Raw genomic sequence first — 26112 nt, forward strand, 5'->3', positions numbered from 1 at the left:
CCAGCGGACCTGGGAGGAGAAGAAGCGACTGGAGGAGATGGAATCGCAGCGGGCGCCCCAGATGCGGGCCGAGATGTTCGCCAAGGGCCCACCGGTGGCCCCTTACACCACCACCCAGTTCCTGATGATGAAGGACCACATGGAGAGCCTGCAGGACATGAGCAAGCAGGATCTGATCCGTGAGTACATAGAGCTGGAGGAGTGCATAAGCCGCATGGAGGAGGAGAACAACCACCTGAGGTCACAGCGGGCTGACCCCCCCAGGCTCCATGAACTGGAGATGGAGCTGGAGAAGCTCAAAGAGGAGAACCGGCGGCTGCGGAGGGAGCAGGGGGTGGCTGACCTTATGGGGCTCCGAGTCCCCTCTCCCCCCCCCCCCCGGACTCTGAGCACCAGTGCTACAGCATTTCAACAAATATAACTTTTTCTTTTTATGAATCTCCTGTGATTGTCACTTCAGAGCCATAACCTGCCCCCTCCCATAGCGGGACACCTAGACGGCGGCGCACAGACCCATTCGCTGTCTTCACACTGACTTCTGGTGACTTTGCAGATCGCACAAAGACTTGGGGACTGACCGGCGTGTGATCTGACGACCCGGTAGCATACCTGAGTCGGAAGCAGTTACCAATGGAGGTCAGTCACGCCAAACGGAGTTAACCTCGGACTAAAAGCTCTGAACCCGTCAACCCTACTGGACCAGGGAAGGTCCAACCGGGTTTGCCGGAGCAGGGAGAAAAAGGGGGGCCATTGTGAAGGATGTCAGTGTAAATCTCCCTGCTTGGTTCATGTGTCACAAGCTATTGACATGTTAATGACCCTTCCTCAGCCAGCTCCCTAGTTCAAATGGTAATTGATTTATTGTGTGTGGGAAGGAGACCGGCCTTACTGTTTACAATGATTAGATAAGGGGCTCATGTTAATTATTCTGATTGCTTCATTGTGGTCAGGCTGTTACACCTAGTAATTAACTCCGCTGATGTCTTTATCTAAAGAAACATGTCTGCATGGTCGGCTCCGACTTGTCTCCTATAATCTGTAGGGGAAACCCCACTGTGTGAGGGGGGCGTTCCTAACAGGCTGTAACCACATATAAGCTGAGTTTTTGTGTCAATAAAGTGTCTTGTTCCAGCAGTAAGCTTGTCTCATGTGTGGCTTTCTGGGCGATTCCAGGGATATCCCTCCTCGTGGAATATTGGGGTGATTGTCGTTATGGGAAGAAGGGAACGTTGACGGGGATATCATACCGATACCGTCACAAAATTCAACTACGCAATCAAGCTTATACAAGTACCCCTATCTTAAGCCTCGTACACATGATCGGATATTCCAACAACAATTGTCCGACGGACGTGTTTTGTAGGACAATCCGACCGTCTGTATGCTCCATCGGACAATTGTTTTGGGAATTTCCTACAACAAATGTTGGCTGTGCGTGCTCTCAAATTGTCCGACAAAGCATGTGTTCCGTTGGATTATCCAATTGTGTGTACACAAATCTATCGTAATAAAATCCAAAGTACAAACACAAATACATGATAACTATACTGTATGTGTGTGTGTGTGTATATGTAAAGGCCCATACACACGGTCGTAATTTTTGCCAACAAACTTCAAAATGAGCACGTTTTCAAAATAGGCTGACCGTGTGTACGCTCCATCGGACAAACTTTTTCGGGTTTTATCAGACAAAAAGTTCGGTCTGCGAACCAACAAACTTTACATCAACAAGAGTCCGATGGTGCCTAGTCCAACCGTGTGTACAGCAAGCAATCGGACTTTTGTACAAAGTACAAACGCGCATGCTCAGAAGCAAAGACCAGCCGGAAGCGTTTTGTCTAGTAAAACTAGCGTTCGTATTTGGTTATATGAATCAAACATATTTCTATATTTTTTTGTGGGTCAAGTTCGCACAACCCCATTGCGCAACATGTCTGCTTGACGAACGGACATTCAGAAACGAACAAAATTGCACGGAACTGAAAATCGCGAATGCACACAGACGAAACCTCTACTAACTCTCGATTAGCAGGAGGAGCCCAAAAGTGACGCCGGAGAATTGAATTTCCTCTTTTTTAAACTCTTGTCAGTACGTTGAAACGTCACTATGTTCGTGTTTGTTGCCGAAAAGGTCTGAGCATGTGTATGCTATGGGTGTGACTGGACAACTCCCTTCGGAGGGAGTGAATAACAGAAGGGTGTGTCTTGTGATGAGAAGTGAAAAACATGTTCTCCACTCCTCATCTCAGCTTCATAAACTGGCACACCTGAGAGATCAGCCGTGATCATCATGATCTCAGCTCTTCTCTGATAAAGCCAGTGCTGCCAAAACTGCGCTGGGTTTCCTAGGCGTAAGCCGGCGTAGGTGGAAGTGGGCGTGAGCCATGCAAATGAGGCGTGACCCCATGCAAATGATGGGCCGAGCGCCAGACAGATATGTATAACGAACGGCGCATGTGCCGTCCCGCGGACGCATCCCAGTGCGCATGCTCAGAATCACGTCGGAACTACTCCCTAAGATATGTCGGATCACTGCCTACGGCGTGAACGTAACCTACGCCTAGCCCTATTCACGTACTACGTAAAATATGTCGGCTTGTGTTCCCTGCTGCAGCCATTTGCATGGATGCTGCTGAGTTACACCTCCTTTGTGGGGCATAACTTTACACCGGACGTATGACTTTACGCGCACTGCGTCGGACGGACGTACGTTCGTGAATCGTCGTATCTCTCTCATTTGCATATGTGAATAGAAAATCAATGGGTGCGCCAAATATGTCCAGCGTAAATATGCGCCCACTCTACGCCGGCGTAGGCAAGTTACGTTGTTTCTGAGTCCGGCGCATAGATACGACGGCGCATATTTGCACTTACGCGGCGTATCTGGAGATACGACGGCGTACATGCTTTGTGAATCCGAGCCTAAATCTTTTCTGACACTTGTTGCTTACAGGTAAAAATCCTGCATTTTTTTTTTTTGCAGAGGCCCTAGGGAATAAAATAGCGGTTATTGCAATATTTTATGTCACAAGGTATTTGCGCAGCGGCCTTTCAAACGCAATTTTTTTCGTAAAAAATACACTTTACTGTTTAGTTTTTTTTGCTTTTTTTTTTTTCGTCCAAAAGTTTTGATTACCTGTTTTTGTGCCTGCTTCCCCATTCCCTTACCGAAGATGGCGGGGGCAGCACCCAGAGCCGAGGGAGAGATCGGCTTCAGGTGCCGACATCGCGGGCACCCAGGACAGGTAAGTGTCCATATATTAAAAGTCAGCAACTGCAGTATTTGTAGCTGCTGACTTTTAATATTTTTTTTTTCGGCGGAACTCCACTGCTTTCACAGTGGAGCGGACAGGTGTTGACGGTAAAATGCTGCTAGTTTTAGTGGCGCTTTACTATAATTTTAGCGGCGCTATTCGACTGCTAACGGGGCTCTTATAACCCAGCTAGCGGCTGATGAAGAGATTAAATGCACCCGTGTAGCACCGCTGCAGAAGCACTTTGCAGGCGCTTCGGCAGCAGTGTCCATTGATTTCAATGGGCAGGAGTGGTACACCGCTCCCAAGATGCTGCTTGCAGGACTTTTTTTTAATGTCCTGCCAGCGCACTGAGACTGCAGGGGAGACGTTTTGCAGGCACTTTAAAGGTGCTATTTTTAGCCCAAAAGCGCCTGCAAAACACCCCAGTGTGAAAGGGTTCCAACTGTTAGATTTTATGAGATGAAGGGGATTTTTTTTTTTTTTTTTTTAATCGACCTAACATATCGGTCCCAAAAAATCGGTATTATATATCAGCCGCCGCAATTTCTAAATATCGGCATCGGCCAGAGAAAAACCCATATCGTCGACCTCTACTTTGTATGTCACATTCATCAAAGAACAGAATGAATGGATCCCTGCAAGTATCTTTTCAGAGATACTGGCAGAGATCATATTAACATACTAAACATAAATGTAAAATTTTAGGTTTACACTACACTTTAATGTAACTTTCATTTCTTTTTTTTGTTCCACACATTTACCTCCTACGCTTAACCACAGTGCTTTTTTTATCAAATTGAACTATTTGCATTAATCTGTATTACCAAAAGCTAAAGGTTGCTAAAGATTCCTTTACATGTAAAAAGCCCCATTTATGGGTGAAAGACTTGTAATTACAGTATTTTACAAAGGTAAATAAATGAATACTCTGCAAACACAGATAAAAGTATCTTGACAGGTGGGAAATAAACATGGATTGCCAGTACTGCAAGATGAGCCTGCACTTATCTACCATATTGACCAAAGTCTTATCTGCTTGGTCTTCCATCACATAACTGAAATGACTTCCTTTGCTAAACAACTGTATAAATAAGTCCAGTTTCAGAATAGGTCCCTTTATCCTCGTACACACGATCGGATTTCCCGGTGGACTTTTACCCGCCGGGAAACCCAGAGGGGAAAGCCAAGAACCTGCTCGGTTCAGTCTTTCCCCTACACGCGGCCAGTTTTCCCGACAGGAAAACTGCGATGGAGCTTTGGTCGGGAATCCCATCGCAGTTTTTTCGATAGGAAAACTGCCAAAGACCACCAGAGAAAAGTCAGACGGATTTCCCCGTGGGAAAACAACGGAATTTGTTCTCTTTTTTTTTGTCTGGCGGATTTTGGGCAGTTTCCCATCGGAAAAACTGCGAGGAGCATACACACGGCCGGGATTCCCGGCCAAAAGCTCTCCTTAGGCCCCGTACACATCCTTCCCATTGAACCACGAGGAAATAGAGAACATGTTCTCTATTTGGCTCAGCGAAAGGTGTACACACGACCGGGTTTCTCGGCAGAATACGTCTCCCATCGAGTTTCTGGCTGAATTCTGCAGAGAAACTCGGTCGTGTGTACGGGGCCTCACAGTTTTCCTGTCTGGAAAACGGATCATAAGTATGTGGGGTTTAGAAGTTCTATTTTTATTCCGTGAGAGCAGAATAATAGACATTCACTGAGAATAACTGGTAAAACTGGTCATATACTTGGCTTAGATCAAAGCCATGAAATGTTTGAACTCTAGGTGGTAGGTTAAACTCAAGGTTGCCTTGATCGGTCTGGTCATTGGCTATCCAAAGTGGTTGAAATTGTAAGAATATTCTCTGAATGTGTGGTAAGCATAAAGCCATTCATATTTTCAGCCCATTATGTAGGTGAGGGTCAGGATAATTATTCATACACCGCTTAGATCAGGGGTCTCCAAACTGCGGGCCACGGGCTGGATGCGTCCCTTAGCATGCCTTTACCTGGCCCTTGGGACACTATTTCTTTCATAGACACCAAAGATCGAGCAAAATTCCTCCTGACACCAACAGTGGGGTAATATTCCTCCCACTGAGAAGGGGAGATTAATCGCATTAAAGCTGAACTCCAGGAATGTGACTCTCAGAAGCACCCCCCTCTGCACTGCAAGGGTTAAATGCTTATTATGTCTAAGGATGCACAGGTAAGGACAACTGAGCGACCAGTCCCCACCAGTATCATCTCTAAGGCCCCTTTCACATTGAGGCGTTTTTCATGCGGTACAGCGCTAAAAATACGGCTGCTGTACCGCATGAAAAATCATGCCCTGTAGTGTTCAATGTGAAAGCCCGAAGGCTTTCACATTGAAGCGGTGCGCTAGCAGGAGCACTCCAAAAGTCCTGCTAGCCGCATCTTTACCGCGGTATAGGAGCGGTGTGTTCACCGCTCCTATACCGCGCCTTCCCATTGAAATCAATGGGAAAGCGCGGTAATACCGCCCACAACGCGGGCGGTATTAACCCTTTTTCGGCCGCTAGCGGGGGTTAAAACCTCACCGCTATCGCCCGAATATCGCGGCAAATACGACGGTATAGCCGCGCTACAAATAGCGCGGCTATACCGTCACCGCGGCTGCACGCCTGAGGTCGCACATTCACCCTGCATTGCATGTGATGATGCTGAGGCCCCGCCCACAGACTAGAGCTTTAACAAGTGAAGGACAGAGCCCGAACCGTCCATAGCAAGGAGTAAATAATAATGCTTATTCAGCTCCCCATAGACTAAAATAGCATTTAATTCATGCAGTGTGGAGGGCCCAACTGCATGGGGTTGTTTTTGTCACATTCTCAAAACTCACTGTTTCAGGTCTGATTTAAGCCCAAATTTTGGGCTGAATTTGGACCTGAAATGGACCAAAGATGCACAGGGCTCCTGTGTAATTCTCACTGAAGCCATGCTGGGATCGTGCAGGGAACGCACTTTCAGCGTGGTAATATTTGCGACCGCTTGCTGGTAGGGCCCACCCGTGGAGAGGTTGTGTATAGGGTTGTCCCGATACCACTTTTTTAGGACTGAGTACAAGTACCGATACTTTTTTTCAAGTAGTCGCCGATACCGAATACCGATACTTTTTTTAAATGTGTCCCCAAATGCAGCCATGTCCCGTCCCCCCCCATATGCAGCCATGTCCCCCCCAGCCATGTCCCTCACATATGCAGCCATGTCCCTCACATATGCAGCCATGTCCCTCTAGCCATGTCCCTCACATATGCAGCCATGTCCCGAGTCCAGCCATGTCCCGAGTCCAGCCATGTCCCCCATACCTTTGCTGCCGCCGCATGGAGAAGATCACAGCATTCATTTGAATAGCTGTGATGTTCCCGCACGGCGTTTAACCCATGCGGCGGTGCGGTGCGATGCGGCGGCTTTCGATGCGGCGGGGGGGAAGTATTCTATTTAGGTATCGGGGGTATTTGCACGAGTACGAGTACTCCCGCAAATACTCGGTATCGGTCCCGATACCGATACTGGTATCGGTATCTGGACAACCCTAGTTGTGTGTGTATATATATATATATATATATATATATATATATATATATATATATATATATATATATATATATATATATATATATATATATATATATATGCATACAGCCGGCACCAAGGGGTTAATATCAGGAGTTTTTTTTTTTTTTATGACTGTGCTACAATAGGGAAAATCATTTCTCACTTCCTGTCCCTGTGAAATCTATACAAGAAATGTGGGGAATAGTAGTCACTGGGACAGAAAGGCATGGATAGTAATGAACACATCGGGGGTTATTTATGAAAGGCAAATCCACTTTGCACTACAAGCATACTGCAAATGCACTTGAAAGTGCCGTCTCTCTAGATCTGAGGGGGACATGAAAGGAAAATAAAAAAGCTGCCTTTTTGCTTGGATGATAAAATCAGCTGAGCTTCCCTTCATTTCAGAGCTTCCCCTCAGATCTACAACGACTGCACTTCCAAGTGCTCTTGCAGTGCAGAGTGGATTTCCCGTTAGTATATCAACCCCATGTCAGATGTTATATTCCTTCTGCATTCTAGTAAGGTCTAATACAAAATAAAATGATTCACATAAAATAAAAAATAATTACCCATCGCCAGTGCTGCCAAATGTTGTGTTGAGGAGAAATCTTTCTCTGAGGTTTGTTGTGAAATTTAAACTGCAGCAAGAGTTCCCCACATAATGGTTCCTCTCGCCAACCTCGACTCTAGTGACATTAAGGTTGACAGGAGGAAACACTGAGCACAGCGGGGGACTAGAAGACCAACACTCCCGGAAGTGTGAATTTTTTGCCAGTTTAATTTCTGAATTGCGTTAAAGGGGTTGTAAAGGGTTGAGGCCACTGCAGACCAGAAGGAGCGGAGGGAAAAGTAAGACGGCGTATACATGCTGCAGTTTTACCCTAACAGGCTTGCTATTGCTTTATTTATTGTAAGAGTCCATTTATACATGTGTGCATATTAAAGTTTTATATAAATTCCTACACTATTGGAGTCCTCTCTCCTCCTTTCTTGTCCCTGGGCAGGGGCTGGAGTCCCCTTCTCCCCCCCCCCCCCTTTCTGTCATTTACTTCTGGACGGTGAGACCGTATGGGATAAAGGAGAGAAGTAGCGATATCAATTTAATTACCATGTTATCCGATAATAGAGAAGAGTGGAAGAAAAAAAGTTGATGTGCCTGCACTTTACCACCATTTTGCACTATTTGTAGTTTGCACGTATTTTGATTTTATATATCTTTAGCGCAAGATCGTTTTATAAGCTATTTATTTACGTGTACAGTGAACACCATTAGATCTAGCAGCTTCTGACACTCTAACTTCCCCACAGTCATATCTACTCATTAGTAGCGCGAGAGACACCTCACTTCCAAAGGGGTTGTAAAGCTTTGTTTTTTTGTTTTTTTTTTCTAAATAGGTTCCTTTAAGCTAGTGCATTATCGGTTCACTTACCTTTTCCTTCGATTTCCCTTCTAAATGTTTTTTTTCTTTGTCTGAATTTCTCACTTTCTGTTTCTCCTCGGTAAGCTTGCCCCCATCATCTGGCTGGGGGTTAGTCAGCCAGAACCGCTTACTGAGGAGAAACAGGAAGTGAGAAATTCAGACAAAGGAAAAAAAAAACAATTAGAAGGGAAATCAAAGGAAGAGGTAGGTGAACCAACAATGCACTAGCTTAAAGGAACCTATTTAGAAAATAAGAAACAAACCTTTACAACCTCTTTAAGGATTATGTAGACCACTGTTGCTCTGCTCCTTATGCCTCATGCATGCTGGACCTTAAAACAACGTTATAAAAATGCCAACTTTTTTCCAGTTTTTTCAACGTTTTTGCAATAGTGTATTTTAGCATTATTAAAAATAATGGCCCGGATTCACAAAGCACTTGCGCCGACGTATCTCCAGATACGCTGCGTAAGTGCAAATATGCGCCGTCGTATCTATGCGCCGGACTCAGAAACTAAGATACGCCTGAAAATAGGCTTCATCCGACCAACGTAACTTGCCTACGCCAGCGTAGAGTGGGCGCATATTTACGCTCGACGTATTTGGCGCTCTCATTGATTTTTTATTCACATATGCAAATGAGGGAGATACGCCAATTCACGAACGTACGTCCGTCCGACGCAGTGCGCGTAAAGTCATACATCCAGCGTAAAGTTATGCCCCATAAAGGAGGTGTAAGTCAGCAGCATCCATGCAAATGGCTGCACCAGGGAACACAAGCCGACGTATTTTATGTAGGACATGAATATAACTAGGCGTAGGTTACGTTCACGTTGTAGGCAGTGATCCGACGTATCTTAGGGAGTAGTTCCGACGTGATTCTGAGCATGCGCACTGGGATGCGTCCACGGGACGGCACATGCGCCGTTCGTTATACGTATCTGTCTGGCGCTTGGCCCATCATTTGCATGGGGTCACGCCTCATTTGCATGGCTCACGCCCACTTCCACCTACGCCGGCCTACGCCTAGGAAACCCAGCGCAGTTTTGGGAGCAAGTCCTTTGTGAATTCCATACTTGCCTCTCTGCGCTGCGTCGGCGTAGCATACAGGAGATACGCTACGGCGGCATTAAATGTGCTCCGCTGTCTGTGAATCCGAGCCAATGCGTTTTTCCGTGTTAGCTTTTTTTTTTTTTGGAAGATTTTTTTTTTCTTTTTTTTTCAATGGATCAAAAACTTTAAAAAAACTTTGGTGAGTGGCGTTTTTTCAACGTCTTTTTAGCGTTTTATCATTATTAGAGCGTTTTTACAGCTGAAAAATGTCTCTCAGAACCCACTAGTTTTTTTTTTTTACTGCTCAAAAAACTGCTAATAACAGCCTATGGCCCAGATTCTCATACATTCGCGCTGCTCCTGGGCAGCGTAATGTATGAGCTCTACGTTACACCGCCACAGGTCTACAGGTTTAAATCCTGATTCTCAGAACACTTACCTGTAAACTTGCGGCGGTGTATCGTTAGATTGCTCGGCGCAAGCCCGCCCAATTCAAATGGGGCGGGCACCATTTAAATTAGGCGCGCTCCCGCGCCGAGCGTACTGCGCATGCTCCGTCGGGTAAATTACCCGACGTGCATTGCGCTAAATGACGTCGCCCCAACGTCATTTGCCTAGATGTATACGTAAATGGCGTCCAGCGCCATTCACGGACGTCTTACGCAAACGACGTAATTTTGATTCAATTCGACGTGGGAACGACGGCCATAGTTAACATTGGTTGCCCCTGCTAATAGGGGCAACCTTACGCGTCGGGTACGCTACGCAAACAACGTTAATTCGCTGCGTCAACCTCGCGTATGTTCGGGAATCGCCGTACTTACCTCATTTGCATAGACGACGGGGAAAAGCGACGATGCGACACCTAGCGGCGGGAAAAAAATTACTTTTAAGATCTGACAGCGTAACAGCCTTACGCTTGTCAGATCTAATGGGTACCTATTTGCAACTGATTCTAAGAATCAGTCGCATAGATACCCGGGGCCAGATGAGTTACGACGGCGCTAATGGTGTTGCGCCGTCGTAACGCCTTCGAGAATCTGGGCCTATGTGTGCATGGACACATAAGATAACATGATGGAGAGTTTAAAGACTGTAGAGAAAAAAAATGTCTACTACCAAAAACAGCTGCTGTAAAAACATCAAAAAACGTGTGCCAGAACCAGCATGAGTTCTGACTTCACTCTGCTACATGTTTGGTTTAGGTTGGTAACTGACGTAGGGTGCCCATGTGTCCCGCAATTGACATGTCTGTCCCGGGTCCCGGGCACCTTCATTCTGGGACAATACAATGTCCCGGAATGAAATAGAGGACACAGCCACCCCCTACTAATAACTACATTTCCGGAACTGGTTGCTAGGGCCAGCGCTGCCTGGCATCTTGCAACCAATGACAATTTACCCTCAGACAGGGAGACCGGGAGCAAGGCCTGCACCTAGTGCAGCACTGCTGTCCCCACCCACCTCGGCACCTCCTCCTGCTCCAGCACCCAGCGGCAAGCAGCAGGGACTGGTGTGATCTTCACTCTCCAGATAGTGACTCCACTCCTTTCCTTCTACGCACATGGCTCATGCAGAGGGAGTGACGGCAGCACTGCATCTGGTGGCAAGCGGCACTGCATCTGGTGGCAGGCTATGGGTGGCAAGCGGCACTGCATCTGGTGGCAAATTCACCTGACAAATAACCCACCACCAAATTTCCCATCAACCCGAGACTACATTTCCCCCCGCCCCTCCCCATCTTCTTTTGGGGAAGGTGAGAGAGGGGGTGTGTCCCTGAATGGCAGTTTGGAAATGTGGTCACCCTAAACTGACGTGATCAGGCAGCTAGCATTTTCGGAAGGAGAGTCAGTAATGGCACCCCCCATTATTCTTTTAGTATAAGTTCACTATTCAAAATAGATATGCCACTTTGGCCATTCAGGTTGCACTCCCCTCACTCTGTTCCTCTGTCAGAGTTGTGATTCCAACCCCTATGTATGATCCACATGAGCTTACACTGGGTTATCGACTTTCTCCCCTTCCTTATGTGACAGTATTTTGGCTGAAAAATTGGGTGCTGAGACCCGAACCCTGCTTAATCGGAGGAAGGGAACAAAAGGCCCCTGAGGGTTCCTGTAGTCAAGTAAAGTTGCAGCTGCTTTCTCGGAGGAAAGAAACAAGGCACCTGAGGCTTCAAACAGTCAAGTGGAGTTGCAATGGTGTGCAGTGAATGTTCCAGTGAGTGTGGGGGGAAGCTAGAATGGGAACTTGTCACTTTGCCCTGGATGGGCAAAATTACAAAATAGTTTTAATGGATCCTAACAAGCAGTTGTAAATCTTTCATTTGCGTGCGCACAGGGTGTGCCGGGTGTGACTGGGCACACCCTATGCAGATCCCCCCTGCAATGCTGCCAGATTCCCTCCTCTACTCTCAGGAGCAGGGAAGGGGCTGATAAATATTTCATTAACCATCCCCTTCCTTTTCTTGAATAAACACAATGAGTGATCTGTACCGATCGCTCCTATCTTTGGGCCAGATTCACGTAGAATCGCGGCGGCGTAACGTATCGTAGATACGTTCCACCGCCGCAAGTTTTCATCGCAAGTGCCTGATTCACAAAGCACTTGCGATGAAAACTACGCCCGCGGCCTCCGGAGCAAGGCGGGCCAATTCAAATGGGCGTGTGCCATTTAAATTAGGCGCGCTCCCACGCCGGACCTACTGCGCATGCTCCGTTTCGCAAATCCCGTCGTGCTTTGCGCGCCGTGATGTCATTTTTTCGAACGGCGGCGCGCGTAGCGTACTTCCGTATTCCCGGACGTGTTACGCAAACGACGTTCATTTTTAAATTTCGACGTGGGAACGACGGCCATACTTTAGACGGCAATACGTTTGCTGACTAAAGTTAGGGCACCTAAAACGACGACTAAATTTGCGACGGGAAACTAGACTAGCGGCGACGTAGCGAACACGAAAATCCGTCGTAACTCCTAATTTGCATACCCGACGCTGGTTTATGACGCGAACTCCCCCCAGCGGCGGCCGCGGTATTGCATCCTAAGATCCGACAGTGTAAAACAATTACACCTGTCGGATCTTAGGGATATCTATGCGTAACTGATTCTATGAATCAGTCACATAGATACTCTGAGAGATACGACGGCGTATCAGGAGATACGCCGTCGTATCCCCTTTGTGAATCTGGCCCTTTATTCTTAACTGAATCACAGTAAACTAAGTTTACTGCAGGCTTCAGAGAAAGGGACTGGGGAATCTCCATCCCCAGTTTCTTTCTCTGTCTCATAAGGGGTCTGTTTAGGCTCTTGATATTTCACCAAAGCCCCATAACAGGGCTCCTAAAAAAAAATGTAAAAAAATAATAAAAAATAATTTCATTATCGTACACCACGGGACACAGAGCCTTAGTCATTACATAATGGGTTGTATGGTCACCAGAGGTGATTGGACACTGGCACAACCAATGAGAACAAGCCCCCCTCCATATAACCCCTCCCATACAGGAAGTACCTCAGTTTTTCGCCAGGGTCAAAGAAGATTGGATGCGATGAGGATAAGTGCTAAAGGAAGCTCTACCATAGAGACCCCTGGGGCAAAAGAGCTATACTTCGGGTCAATCCAAAACGCTTATTAATTTACGCCTATCTGGATGGTATCCGAGCCTTGCCTGTAATGTCTCTCTTTGGAGGACTGGGCTCTAGGGTCCAAAACGTTCGCTTTTTTATAAACGCTAAAAGTCCTGGTAGCATATGTGTTTGTGCTAAGGGGTGCACACCCTAATACAATAGGCTGCGCACACCAATGCTCCTACTTGTCGATTGGCCACTCAGGTACCCAACACTGTCATATGGGGGGCTGTAAGCGACTTCTCATCCCTGTGTAAGCGCCAAGTCACGTCACACATCTTTGTACACTGGAATAAAATAAATTAAATAGGGCTGTGGAAATTAACTTTTAATTCATTGATTAATCTTTAATTTTTTTGATCAATCAAAATTATTTTGATTTGTACTCACCTCCCCGCCGGCTTCAGGGAGTTTCGTTGGAGATCCAGTGACGTCACGGCTACCGGCGGGGCTTGCCGTGTCCATCTGAAGGGCTCCTTTGCTGTGCCTTCATATCTGCATACCGGCGGGACCTTACTATCTGCCACACGCAAGGGCTGTTACACTTCCCTCTATCAATTTGGGATTCTACAGCCATCCACTGGGAGTTGTGATAGTTCCCTTCACGGGACATCTACATGCCGACGGACCAGTGGCGGCTGGTGCTCAAAATTTTTGGGGGGGCGCAAAGGAAAAAAAAATTGCAGTCTCACTGTGCCCAAACGCAGCCACTGTTACATGCCATCAAATGCAGTCACTGTGCCATCAATTCGCACCACTGTGCCATGCCATCAAATGCAGTCACTGTGCCATCAATTTGCACCACTGTGCCATGCCATTAAACGCAGTCACTGTGCCATCCATTGTCGCCACTGTGCCATACATTGTCACCACTGTGCCATGCCATTAAACGCAGCCACTGTGCCATCCATTGTCACCACTGTGCCATGCCATTAAACGCAGCCACTGTGCCATACATTGTCACCACTGTGCCATACATTGTCACCACTGTGCCATGCCATTAAACGCAGCCACTGTGCCCTTTAATGGTCGCCGCTGTGCCAATTGTCCCCACTGTGCCCTGTAAATTGCTTTCTCCCCCCCCCCCCCCCCCCCCCGCCCGGCACTTACCTTTACTGGTTTTAGGCATCCACGTCCCACGATGTCTTCTCCCGCCCTCGATGACTGACAGGCGTCTCAGCCAATCAGGTTACAGGTAGCCAGAACCGGCCAACCTGATTGGCTGAGACGCCTGTCATCTTATTCAAGGGGCGTACAGTCTGTGCGCTCCGAAATTTAAGCTTCCGGGACCCGAGGGCTGTATTGGGAAAGCCTATCAGAGCCGCTGGCTTTGATAGACATTTCCATACAGCCAACCAGCTGGCGTTATTCAGATGGCCGGACATTGAGCGCCGACCATCTGAATGGCAGCGGCGAAAATAACAGATTCGTGCAATGCATGAATCTATGTTATTTGACTCAGTGGCGGTGAGAGCCAGAGGGGGTGGCGCTCCAGCGCCCTCTATGGACGAACCGCCACTGCGACGGACTGATGTTAACTTCTCCTCATCTGGATTCAGCAGTGGCATCGTTGTACACATTTTTATACTAGTATCATACTTAGCTACATGTTTTTATGACTGCTTTGTTACCGTTTGGTATTATTCGCACCATTTTTACAGTTTATGTAGCTACAGCGATTTTATCTCCAGTGCAATATTTATTTTGTTACCTACTTGAAGACTATAAAAGTTTTAATGCTATTCCCATTGAGCGCTGCCTTTTGTGTGTTTTTTGTATCCTGCTATCCATTTTCCTGTGGTTGGTAGCTGCATTGGGAATCAGCCTGCAAGGAGGAGATCAGCTAAAAGTATTTGGATCTGTATGTGCGTTATAATTAATCAAAATTAGTCGATTAATCGATTAAAAAAAAAACGATTAATCGAACACTAAAATTTTGATCAGTAACAGCCCTAAAAATAAACAATCAATAGGACAGAAAAAAAGCTGTTGTTGCAGTATTGATTGTATATCTTCAGCCATAGGTGTGTTCTGCATGTTCTGCTATTTCATGTATGAGGAAGCTAGACGGCCTTACAAACAAGACCCTTACATGGAAAGTCCCTTTGATATGACTTGTTGGTTATTTATGTGTCTTTGGCTATTTGATGTGACATGGAACTGTGAGAACAGGAAGCTTGTAAAAAAATAAAGAGCAGTCGCGGTGACAGACCCCAGAAAAGAGGAAGCTTGTATCACCAGAGGAAATAAGCTCTGGGCAGTGCTGTGTCTCTTATTGACCAGCTATTTGTTTCTGAGAGGCAGGCAAGGCACACGGCTTCTCCGTCATTGCCGCTGTGTAGTTCCACTTTCCAGCATGAGTTTGGTTTTTGAAATCTGGATTTTACTCTGATGGCGACATCTATAAGAAGATCCAAGTCTTTAGCTGTGTCCGTTGAAAGAAGAGCCATGTGTCGGGTGGAAGCAAGGTTTGTGCCATTGCTATTGTTTTGATAGATGAAGCTTTTCTATTGTGATGGTGGATGAAGTGTTCTTGTTGACTAATGTTACTGGTATGCCTCTGTTCACTCCTAAGATTTCTATTGTAGTTTGAGCCTAGGTTCACACTGCTGCGAATTCAAAATTGCGGTAAAATGCGCGATTTTACCGCGATTTCGCGGCTGCGATTTTGCCGCGATTTCGGCCTCAATTTAATGTAAATCGCGGACGGAAATAGCAAAAAGTAGTACATGAACTACTTTTTGAAATCGCAGATGCGGCGTCGCACTGATTAGGACAGTGCCATTGCCGACAATTGCCGCCGATTTGAGATGCGATTTGACATGTCAAATCGCATGTCAAATCGTTCCAAATCGTACCCAGTGTGAACCAGGGCTAAATGTGTGTTTTTTTTAATTGTACAACTTTAAATGAGCACAATATTCAGTGAGATATCAGCAAATAAGGACATGTTGTTATTACAAAGGCCTACAAGGATAACATGGCTTCAAAATGTGAACAGGTCCGGTCAGAAAGGTGGCCTGCAATTTACATTTGATCGTTTGGATCCCTCAGAAGAAAGCCCAGAGCCTAATACACACATGCATCTGTTTTATTTTGGTGTATTATTGAATGCATTGGTGTTGGGGTTGCCACCTGTCCGGGATTCACCCGGACAGTTCAGGTTTTGAATCATGTGTTCGGGTTTCATGCAGACTGAGCCCAGGTTCACACTGGGTACGATTTGAGATGCGATTTCACATGTAAAATCGCATCTCAAATCGGCGGCATTTGCCGGCAATGGCACCGTCCTAATCGGTGCGACGCACCCATTACAAAAAGTAGTTCCTGTACTACTTTTTGCGATTGCGATCTGTGAAACCTGATGTCTCTTAAATCGCGTCCGAAATCGCGGCAAAACCGCAGCCGCAAAATCGCAATTTTGAATTTGCAGCAGTGTGAACCTAGCCGGAAACCCGGACACATTATTCAGACCAGGCTGTGGCTCCCCAAGTAACAAAGCTAGTCACACACAAATATGTTGCCTTCTGGGAGCTGCGGGCGGCTGTCTGGGGACAGGTTCGGCATCACTAGGGGCAGGGCGATGATGTCAGCAAGAGTAATTTGGCTATGTGCACCGCATTACAGGCATACCCAACTTTTATATACACAATGGGGTTTATTTACTAAAGCTGGAAAGTGCAAAATCAGGCTCACTTCTGCATAGAAACTAATGAGCCTCCAGGTTTTTATTACCAGGCTTAATTGAACAAGCTGGGGTTAGAAGCTCATTAGTTTCTATGCAGAAGTGAGCCTGATTTTGCACTTTCCAGCTTTAGTAAATAAACCCCATTGTGTAGTGGGGTACAGGGATGGACTGGCCATTGGGACTACAGGGAGTTTCCCGGTGGGCCGATGGCTCATTGGGCCTGCTTCAGTGACAGCAGGCTGCCGCCCCCCTCCGCTCCTCTGGCTCTACCTCCCCGCAGAGCTCACCTGGGGGGAACAGAGAATCAGGGGGAGGACCAGAGGAGACGACAGAGGAGCATGGGGGAGGGGACAGACAGCTGACTCGACAGCTATGGCCTGGGAGTTTCTCACTTCTGCCTAAACTTGTCCCATAAGGGGGGGCACCGAACTGATTCTTTGCCCCGGGTGAAATGTGTAGCTTCCCCACTGGTACTGCCTATAAGTACCAGTACCAACCGTTCTACTCTAATAAAGTAGAACAGCTAGTGAAGGGGGAGAGGGGGGTGCAGGAGTTGTCCGGCCGGCCGCCATAGGAGAGACATGTCAAAATGGGCCAGTCTGGATGAAGTCCAGGGACAAATTTTTGTCCCAGAACAGCCCTGGTGGGGTATGCCTGTACACTAAGGCATCACAACTACATGCGTTGCACTGCACCACACAAGGCACTATCATTCATTGTGGCGCTCTATGTCAGGAACAAAATGCTGCATGTCCATTTCTTGGGCCGTTCTTCAGTGTCGTCAGTCCATTCAAGGTGAATAGGCTGATTTATTGCAGTGCATGTCAACAAGAAGGTGTGAATCCATCCTTACTCTCCGCCATTTTCTAGAGTCGTTTTCAACCCGTGTGGTTGCCATAGAACAATGTAACTTATTATGATCTGTTTGATAATTGAGGCCTCATAAAGAGCCTGTAGTTTATTTATCTATGTATTAATTTATTGCTTAAATGATTTGAATTAAAGTGAAACTTTAGTCTTAAAATAAGTATGGCTAGATCATTTTAGGCTGGCCCATTTTGCAGGTATAGCTATGTAAAAAATTTAAAATAAGTGTCTATACTGTGTAAAATCCAGTAATACACTTTCACTCTGCTCTGCACTGCACATGCTCAGTTGATCTCCATTTTTTTCATGCTTTATAGACAAGGAAGCCGCTTCTGTTTGATCTGCAACTGACATGGTGCTGCACATGTGATCAGTTATGACAGCAGCCATTTGATAATTTGACAGTATGGTTGAGGACTGTGACAGTTAGGCCCCTTTCACACTGGGGCAGGGGCGGTGTCGGCAGTATTTTTAGCCGTGCTTTACCACGCTATTTGGGCGGTTTTTTGAAACCATTAAATTGATGAGTTAAGTTCTGCTTTATGATTTACTGTTGTTCAAGGGCTCTGGGCTTCAGCAGAAAAATGGCAGCCTCCGGCAAGAAGAAACAGGGGCAATGCTAAGGGCAATTTACAGCACACACTCATTTTTTATAGTATAATTATTAATATGGAATGTATGTTCCTTGCTAAATAACATTCTTTTTTATCAAGTTGTTAAGGGAAAAGTTCCCACAAATAGAGCTTTTTTTTTTTGCGCTATAAATTAAAAAAAAGAGTGACTATTTTGAAATTAACACAAAATATTGTACTTTTTGCTATTATAAATATCCCCATTTTTTTTAAAAAAAAAAGCAATTTTTTTCCCTCAGTTTAGGCCGATATGTATTCTTATACATATTTTTGGTAATAAAAATCGCAATAAGCGTATATTGATTGGTTTGCGCAAAAGTTAGTGTCTACAAGATAGGTGATAGATTTATGACATTTTTATTATTATTTTTACTAGTAATGGCGGCGATCTGCGATTTTTATCAGTGCAGCGACATAATGGCAGTCACGTCGGACACATTTTTGGGACCATTGGCGCTTATACAGCAATTAGTGCTATAAAAATGCACTGATTACTGTGTAAATGTCACTGGCAGGGAAGGGTTTAACACTAGGGGCGATCAAGGGGTTAAATGTGTAGTGTGTGTTCTATCTGTGGGGGGGAGGGGGCTCGCTATAGGAGATGACAGATCGTGGCTCCCAGCTTGTAGAATCCCACAATCGGCATCTCCTCTCCTCACAGGACAGGAACGTGTGTGTTTACACACGCACATCCCTGTTCTGCCTCTTATGCCTGTGATCGCTTGTGGTGGGCGGTCATCGCGACTGCCAGTCACGAGCATCGGAACCCCCGCAAACGCCAGCTATCCCGCTTAAACGGACTCACGTACAGCTACGACGGTTCGGGGTATCATGCCGACCTACCGCAGTATGACGACGGCGGCAGGTCGGCAAGTGGTTCAAGCGGGGAAAAAAACAAAACCAACAATGTCAAGAATGAATTTGAATTGGTTATTTTTGAGGCAGATATGTTGCACGTCTGTGCATCTTGCAAGTGCAGGTGCTCCAGAACTTGGTAAATGAGGGAAAGCTTCACTTTGCAAAGAATACCCAATCATGTGCAAGGAAAAAAAAAAAAAACAGCATTTTTGCTTGCGTATGATTGGATTTACTAAGCTCTGGATCACCTGTACTTTACAAAGGGCTAGATTCACGTAGCTGCGCCCATTCGTACGGCGGCGCAGCATATCGTATTTACGATGCGCCGCCGTAAGTTTGAGAGGCAAGTGCTGTATTCACAAAGCACTTGTGCTTACGGCGGCGTAGCAGCGTAAATGGGGCCGGTGTAAGCGCGCGTAATTCAAATGATGACAAGGGGGCGTGTTTTATTTAAAATAATGTTGACCCCCGCGTATTTTAAGTTTTTTACGGACGGCGCATGCGCCGTTCGTGAAAGAATCCCAGTGCGCATGCTTGAAATTTAGCTGTAAATCGTCATTGCTTTCGACGTGAACGTAAATTACGTCCAGCCCTATTCGCGAACGACTTACACAAACGACGTAAATAATTCAAATTTCGAAGCGGGAACGACGTCCATACTTAACATTGGCTGCGCCTCCTAATTGCGCCGGCCGTACGTACGTTTGTGAATCGGCGTATCTAGGACATTTGCATATTATAGCCTGAAAACAACGGAAGCGCCCCTAGCGGCCAGCGTAAAATTGCACACAATTATACGCCGCCGTATTCAAGTTACGTCGGCGGAGGAAGCCTATTTTTTTTACGTATCTGCCTTTGAGAATCGGCGTAACGATACCACGGCGCAGATTTGAAATTACGGCGGCGTATATGGAGATACCATGCCGTAACAGCTACCTGAATCTAGCCCAGTCTATTTGGCATTAGTAAATCAACCAATATGTCTCTGGTATTGCGACCTGAGCAGGTGATTCTCTGTTCAATGGATCCAGAAACTATTGTGTAGGATTGGCAATGGTTTCCAATTACTAGCAATATCCCAGCCCCCCCCCCCCCCGCCATACAAGCACCACCCTGAAAAAGGTTCAACTGCCAATCTCTGTAGACAGGGTGATGATGTACGTTTGCCAGTAAGCTGTATTTGCCTGGCAGTGCTCGGCTGTAGGAATGATACTACCCTGTGGTCTTACAAGGATTCTACAGAACTGCTGTGATATCAGCCTGGCTGTCATTGGCACCACATGACTCATATTAAAAAGAGTTTCCTTATGATGGAAGACGTAACTGCCAGTGCATGTAAACCGCACTTGATATGCAAGTCATAATTGAAGCAACTTCAAACTGAAAGATGATTGGTAAGAAATATTATTTCCTCCATTATGAAATAAAAGGATTGCAGGGGCCACACAAAACTTCCAAGCAACTCATCAGTTTACAACCAGCTAGAGATGTACATAACAAGGAGGAGTGTACAACACATTGTTCAGCAACTATTGCCAGCTAGTAAAGGGAAACCTGGAGTGAAATCAATATAGACACTGCAATTATGGACTAGCTTTTGAAAATGCTAGTTGTCTGGCCGCCTCTGGATTAAAGCTGCAATTTAGGCATGACAGTTTTTACATAGTTACATTGGTCCAGAATGGACTAGTTTGGTAATATAGTGTACCTATAAGTATTGGGACGCCTGCCTTTACACATGCATGAACTTGCCTGGTGTACTGCTAGCTTGGTTGCTGGCCTAACCACCTTACCACCCCCTGCATATATTGCTATCTAGAATAAACACATAACACCTTCTGGATTAAATGGCCAACAAAGGCCCCTTTATTAAATCCAGAAGATATAAAAATAACTTATAAAATAACTATTTTAATAAAAATATAAATATATCTTTAACTACTTCCCGACGGCCGTACGACTTTGTACGGCCGCAGGGTGGCTCTACTTCTCTGAGTGGCCGTCTTTATACGGCCTCCGCTCCTCCTGGCCACTGGGGGGCGCGCCCGCCGCATCACTGAGATGCCGATGCGCGTGCCTGGCGTGTAAACACACAGATCCATGTCCTGTCCCCTGAGAGGAGACCGATCTGTGTCTCTTATACATAGGGACACAGATCGGTCACCTCCCCCAGTCACCCTCCCTCCTCACCTACAGTTATAAAACTATGCAGGGTACACATTTAACCCCTCCCTCACCCCCTAGTGTTAACCCCTTCAATGCCAGTCACATTTATACAGTAATTAGTGCATATTTATAGCACTAATCGCAGTATAAATGTGAATGGTGCCAAAAATGTGTCAAAAGTGTCCGCCATAATGTCGCAGTCCCAATAAAAATCGCAGATCGCCGCCATTACTAGTAAAAAAAAAATAATAAAAAAATAATAATTCTGTCCCCTATTTTGTAGGCGCTATAACTTTTGCGCAAACCAGTCGCTTATTGCGATTTTTTTTTTTTTAACAAACATATGTAGAATACGTATCGGCCAAAATAAAAATAAAAAATTGGGATATTTATTATAGCAACAAGTAAAAAATTTTTTTTTTTTTCAAAATTGTCGCTCTTTTTTTGTTTTTAGCGCAAAAAATAAAAACCGCAGAGGTGATCAAATACCAGCAAAAGAAAGCTCTATTTGTGGGAAAAAAAGGACGTCAGTTTTGTTTGGGAGCCACGTCGCACGACCACGCAATTGTCAGTTAAAGCGACGCAGTGCCAGAAGCTGAAATTTCACCTGGGCAGGAAGGGGGTATATGTGCCCAGTAAGGAAGTGGTTTATAAATATATATATTAACAGATAAACATTTTAACCCAAACAAAATAACTTTTTTTCTGCTGTGTCAGAGGTTCCTGAGAGAAGATAAGACCAAATGCTATATCATCGACTGTCCATCATCACCATCGTATCCTGGCCTTGTGCTCCCACCAGCTCAGAGACCAATGACTCGATCCTACTTTCTCCATACAGCCTGATGACTAATAGCCCATTTACCCAGATAGGGAAGGTGCCTATACCGCTACAGGCCCCAACCCGTACCAACCATATATAATATATCCATATAAATATGTATATATCAACCACCATCCAACCCTCAGGAACCATAGACCCCTGCCACCACCTGAAACATAAAACACACAAACCCATACCAGACAACTTCCTACAGGGAGGGAGGAACAAAGCTAAATGTGTGCTATCCCTTCTGCTGTTTGTGCCTGAATGGCTAGCTCCACCCCCTGAGCAGACTGGCCCAGCCCCCCTGTGCAGAGAAATTAACTATTGGCTAACATCACTTCCTATGTGCACCCTTCACAGCATCCCCCCCAGTCATGTGGCCCCTGCACTTAGGTTCCCTTTGCTTTGGGGCTTTCTTTAATGGCATCCCAGTCTTATGCCCTGTACACACAATCACTTTTTGTGATGAAATAAATACATTTTTTGTCTTCTAATTTTTTTTTTTTGGTCGTTTTTCAGAAGACAAAAAACGATGTTTTGCCCACACACGATCATTTTAAATGACATTTTAAAAAATGACATAAAAAATTGAAGCATGTTCAAATTTTTTTTTTGGTCGTTTTTCAGAACATGCTTCAATTTTTTATGTCATTTTTTGTGTCATAAAAAATGATCGTGTGTGGGCAAAAATTACGTTTTAAACCCGCACATGCCCAGAAGCAAGTTTTGAGACGGGAGGTAAAACTACCATTCATAATGGAGTAAGCACATTCATCACGCTGTAACAGACAAAAAAGCACAAATCGTCTTTTACTAACAAGTAACCAGCTAAAAGCAGCCTCAAGGCGAATAGAACTTCCCCTTTAGAGTGCCGTCACTTTGTTCATAATTTTTCAAAAACGATGGTGTGTGGGCAACATAATTTTTAATGATGAAGTTGGAAAAATTTCTTTTTTTTTCATGATAAAAAATGACATTTTTTTTCATCACAAAAAGTGATCGTGTGTACGCGGCATTAGTCTGTAAGGTTCAATATGTAGAGTTGCCCCACTCTTTGCAGCTATAACAGCTTCAACTCTCCTGGGAAGACTGTCCACAAGGTTTAGGAGTGTCTATGGGAATGTCTGACCATTCTTCCAGAAGTGCATTTGTGAGGTCAGGGACTGATGTTGGTTGAGAAGGCCTGGCTTACATACAGTCTCTGCTCTAATTCATCCCAAAGGTGTTTTATCGGGTTGAGGTGAGGACTCTGTGCAAGCCAGTCAAATTCCTCCACCCCAAACTCACTCATCCATGTCTTTATGGACCTTGCTTTGTGCACTGGTGCACAGTCATGTTGGAACAGGAAGGGGCCATCCCCAAAATGTTCCCACAAAGTTGGGAGCATTAAAGTGGTTGTAAACCCTAGAAGAAGAAAAAACCTGCAAGACAAGGGCATAATGAGCTAGTATGCATAGCATACTAGCTGATTATGAATTACTTACCTTACGTCTAAGCCCCTGCAGCGGTCCTTGTAATCCCCCCCCCTCCCAGCCAGCAACATCTCTCCCGAGGGTTACTTCCGGGAATCGGGGCTCTGGCGCTGTGTGGCCGCGATTAAGTCACTCCAGCACATGCGCGTGGGAGCCACCGGTAACGGCACACTCACTGAAGCAATGGCACATACGTGCCATTGTTTCAGTTTTCTTCATTGCGCATGTGCCGATGACACATGCAGGGGACAAGGGATATCTTCTAAACCGTGTAGGTTTAGGATATATCCTGGGTAGCTATAGGTAAGCCTTAGGCCCTGTACACACGGCCGAGGAACTCGACGTGCCAAACACATCGAGTTCCTCGGCCAGTTCAGCCCTGAAGCCGCCGAGGAGCTCGGCAGGCCGAGAGCTCCCATAGAACAACGAGGAAATAGAGAACATGTTCTCTATTTCCTCGCCGAGCTCCTCGTCGGCTTCCTCGGCCGAAAGTGTACACACGACCAGTTTCCTCGGCAGAATTCAGCCAGAAACTCGGTCGGAAGCTGAATTCTGCCGAGGAAACTGGTCGTGTGTACGGGGCCTTATAGGCTTTTTTGTAGCATTAGTGGTCTGTAAGGGTTTACAACCGCTTTAAATTGTCCAAAATGTCTTGGTTTGCTGACGTGTTAAGAGTTCCCTTCACTGGAACTAAGGGGCCAAGCCCAACCACAAAAAAACACCTGCACAGAGTGCTGACCTAAACCTGATTAGAACACCTTTGGGATGAATTAGAGCAGAGACTGTGAGCCAGGCCTTCTCGTCCAACATCAGTGCCTGGCTTCACAATGCGCTTCTGGAAGAATGGTCAAACATTTCCATAGACACACTCCTAAACCTTGTGGACAGCCTTCCCAGAAGAGTTGAAGCTGTTATAGCTGCAAAGGGTGGGCCAACTCAATATTGAACCCTACAGACTAAGACTGGGATGCCATTAAAGTTCATGTGCGTGTAAAGGCAGGTGTCTCAATACTTGTGGCAATATAGTGTAGTTACATTAGTCCAGAATGGACTAATATAGGTATGTATGTGCCACACCTGTGGGATCTCCATAGAAATTGGAATCACTGTAGTAGGAACTGCTACTACAGTGATCTCCACTAGCTTCTGAGTCCTGTGCCAAGCAGCTGCCCTGCTATATTGTGAACACAGACAGTTGCTCGCTCCTCACTCTCAGCGAATGCAAAACATTCTCTAATTGGTCAAGGTAAAGAGGTGGGGTGGTGATATCACAATCTACACCTTGTATTTATTGAGAAAACGCAAAATATTCCCTGAACGGCAGGCACCTGTGCCAAGCAGGTCACCTCTTGTGGTCACTAAGCAGCAGGGCAACTGCTTGGCACAGAAGACAGTGGCAATGACTGCAGTAGTGGTCTCTATTACAGTGATTTGCTGCTTCCATCGGGATCCCACGGGTACATATACTTACACTGCTCCAACCAATGGAATTGTAGAAAAATTGCCATACTTAAACTGCAGCTTTAAATACTTTCCGGATCACTGACCTGGGCCACGTATTTACAAAGTGAAGTCAGGCCTACTAATCTGCATACTCAGTGAGTCACAAAATATTGAAAGCAAAAGGTCAGCACTGGGGCCGGGAATTTTTAGGAAAGTGCTACTAGAGCAGCCTAAATGCTTCCGTCAGTACAGGGAACATACCATTTCTAATTCAGAATAACAGACCTGCAGCATACAGAAATCACTAAGGGCCCATTAAGATCTATGCAGAGGTGCATTTTCTGCAGCATTAACCAGGTGCATTGTCTTGCGTCAATCTGCGTTTCTGTTTTTATGTTTAACCACTTCCATACAGGGCACTTATACACCTTCCCGCCCAGACCAATTTTTAGCTTTCAGCGCTGTTGCACTTTGAATGACAATTGCGTGGTCATGCTACACTGTACCCAAACTAAATTTTCATAATTTTGTACCCACAAATAGAGCTTTCTTTTGGTGGTATTTGATCACCTCTGGGATATTTATTTTTCTGCAAAAAAAATAAAAAAATGATCGAAAATTTAGAAAAAATACATTTTTTTTGTTTCTGTTATAAAACATTGTAAATAAGTACGTTTTCTCCTTCACTGATGGGCACTGATGGTACTGCACTGACGGGCACTGATAAGGTGGCACTGATGGGCACCAATGAGGTGGCACTAATGTGGCATTGATGGGCACTGATGGGCGGCACGGATGGGCACAGATGGGCACAGATAGGCAGCACAGATGGGCACGGATGGGCGGCATGGATGGGCACTGATAGGTGGCACGGATGGGCACTGATAGGTGGCACTATCGTATGCGTTGTACTAATGGATGCCAATCAGTGCCAAACAATGCCTGCCAATCAGTGATGCCCATTGTGGGCACTGATTGGCATCCATTGTGGCACTGATTGGCATCCATTATTTGTGTCATTGTCATCCCTGGTGGTCTAGGGTGGCATACCTTTTTTTATTTTTTTTTGCATCCCTGGTGGTCCAGTGGGCATCCCTGGTGGTCCAGTGGGCATCCCTGGTGGTCCAGTGGGCATCCTCGGGGGGGCTGTGCTGATAATCGATCAGCACAAACCCCCCCTGTCACAGGAGCAGCCGATCGGCTCTCCTCTACTCGCGTCTGACAGA

General features: G+C 45.8%; 1 protein-coding gene across 3 annotated transcripts in view; it reads left to right on the top strand.

Moving 5' to 3' along the window:
• SH3BP2 (SH3 domain binding protein 2) overlaps positions 1-26112 on the top strand; it is a 150263-nt gene that overhangs the window by 56065 nt on the left and 68086 nt on the right. For 2 of the 3 annotated variants that reach the window (XM_040335317.1, XM_040335318.1), the window contains exon 1: positions 14932-15402. The exons of the other annotated variant lie outside the window; for it this stretch is intronic. In XM_040335317.1, the coding sequence (XP_040191251.1) occupies positions 15326-15402 (77 nt within the window). In that variant the 5' untranslated portion in view covers positions 14932-15325. Of the gene's footprint in view, positions 1-14931; positions 15403-26112 lie in introns of those variants that run through there. 3 annotated transcript variants of the gene reach the window in all.

This window comes from Rana temporaria, chromosome 1 (assembly GCF_905171775.1).
Source record: "Rana temporaria chromosome 1, aRanTem1.1, whole genome shotgun sequence".
Classification (NCBI taxonomy): domain Eukaryota; kingdom Metazoa; phylum Chordata; class Amphibia; order Anura; family Ranidae; genus Rana; species Rana temporaria.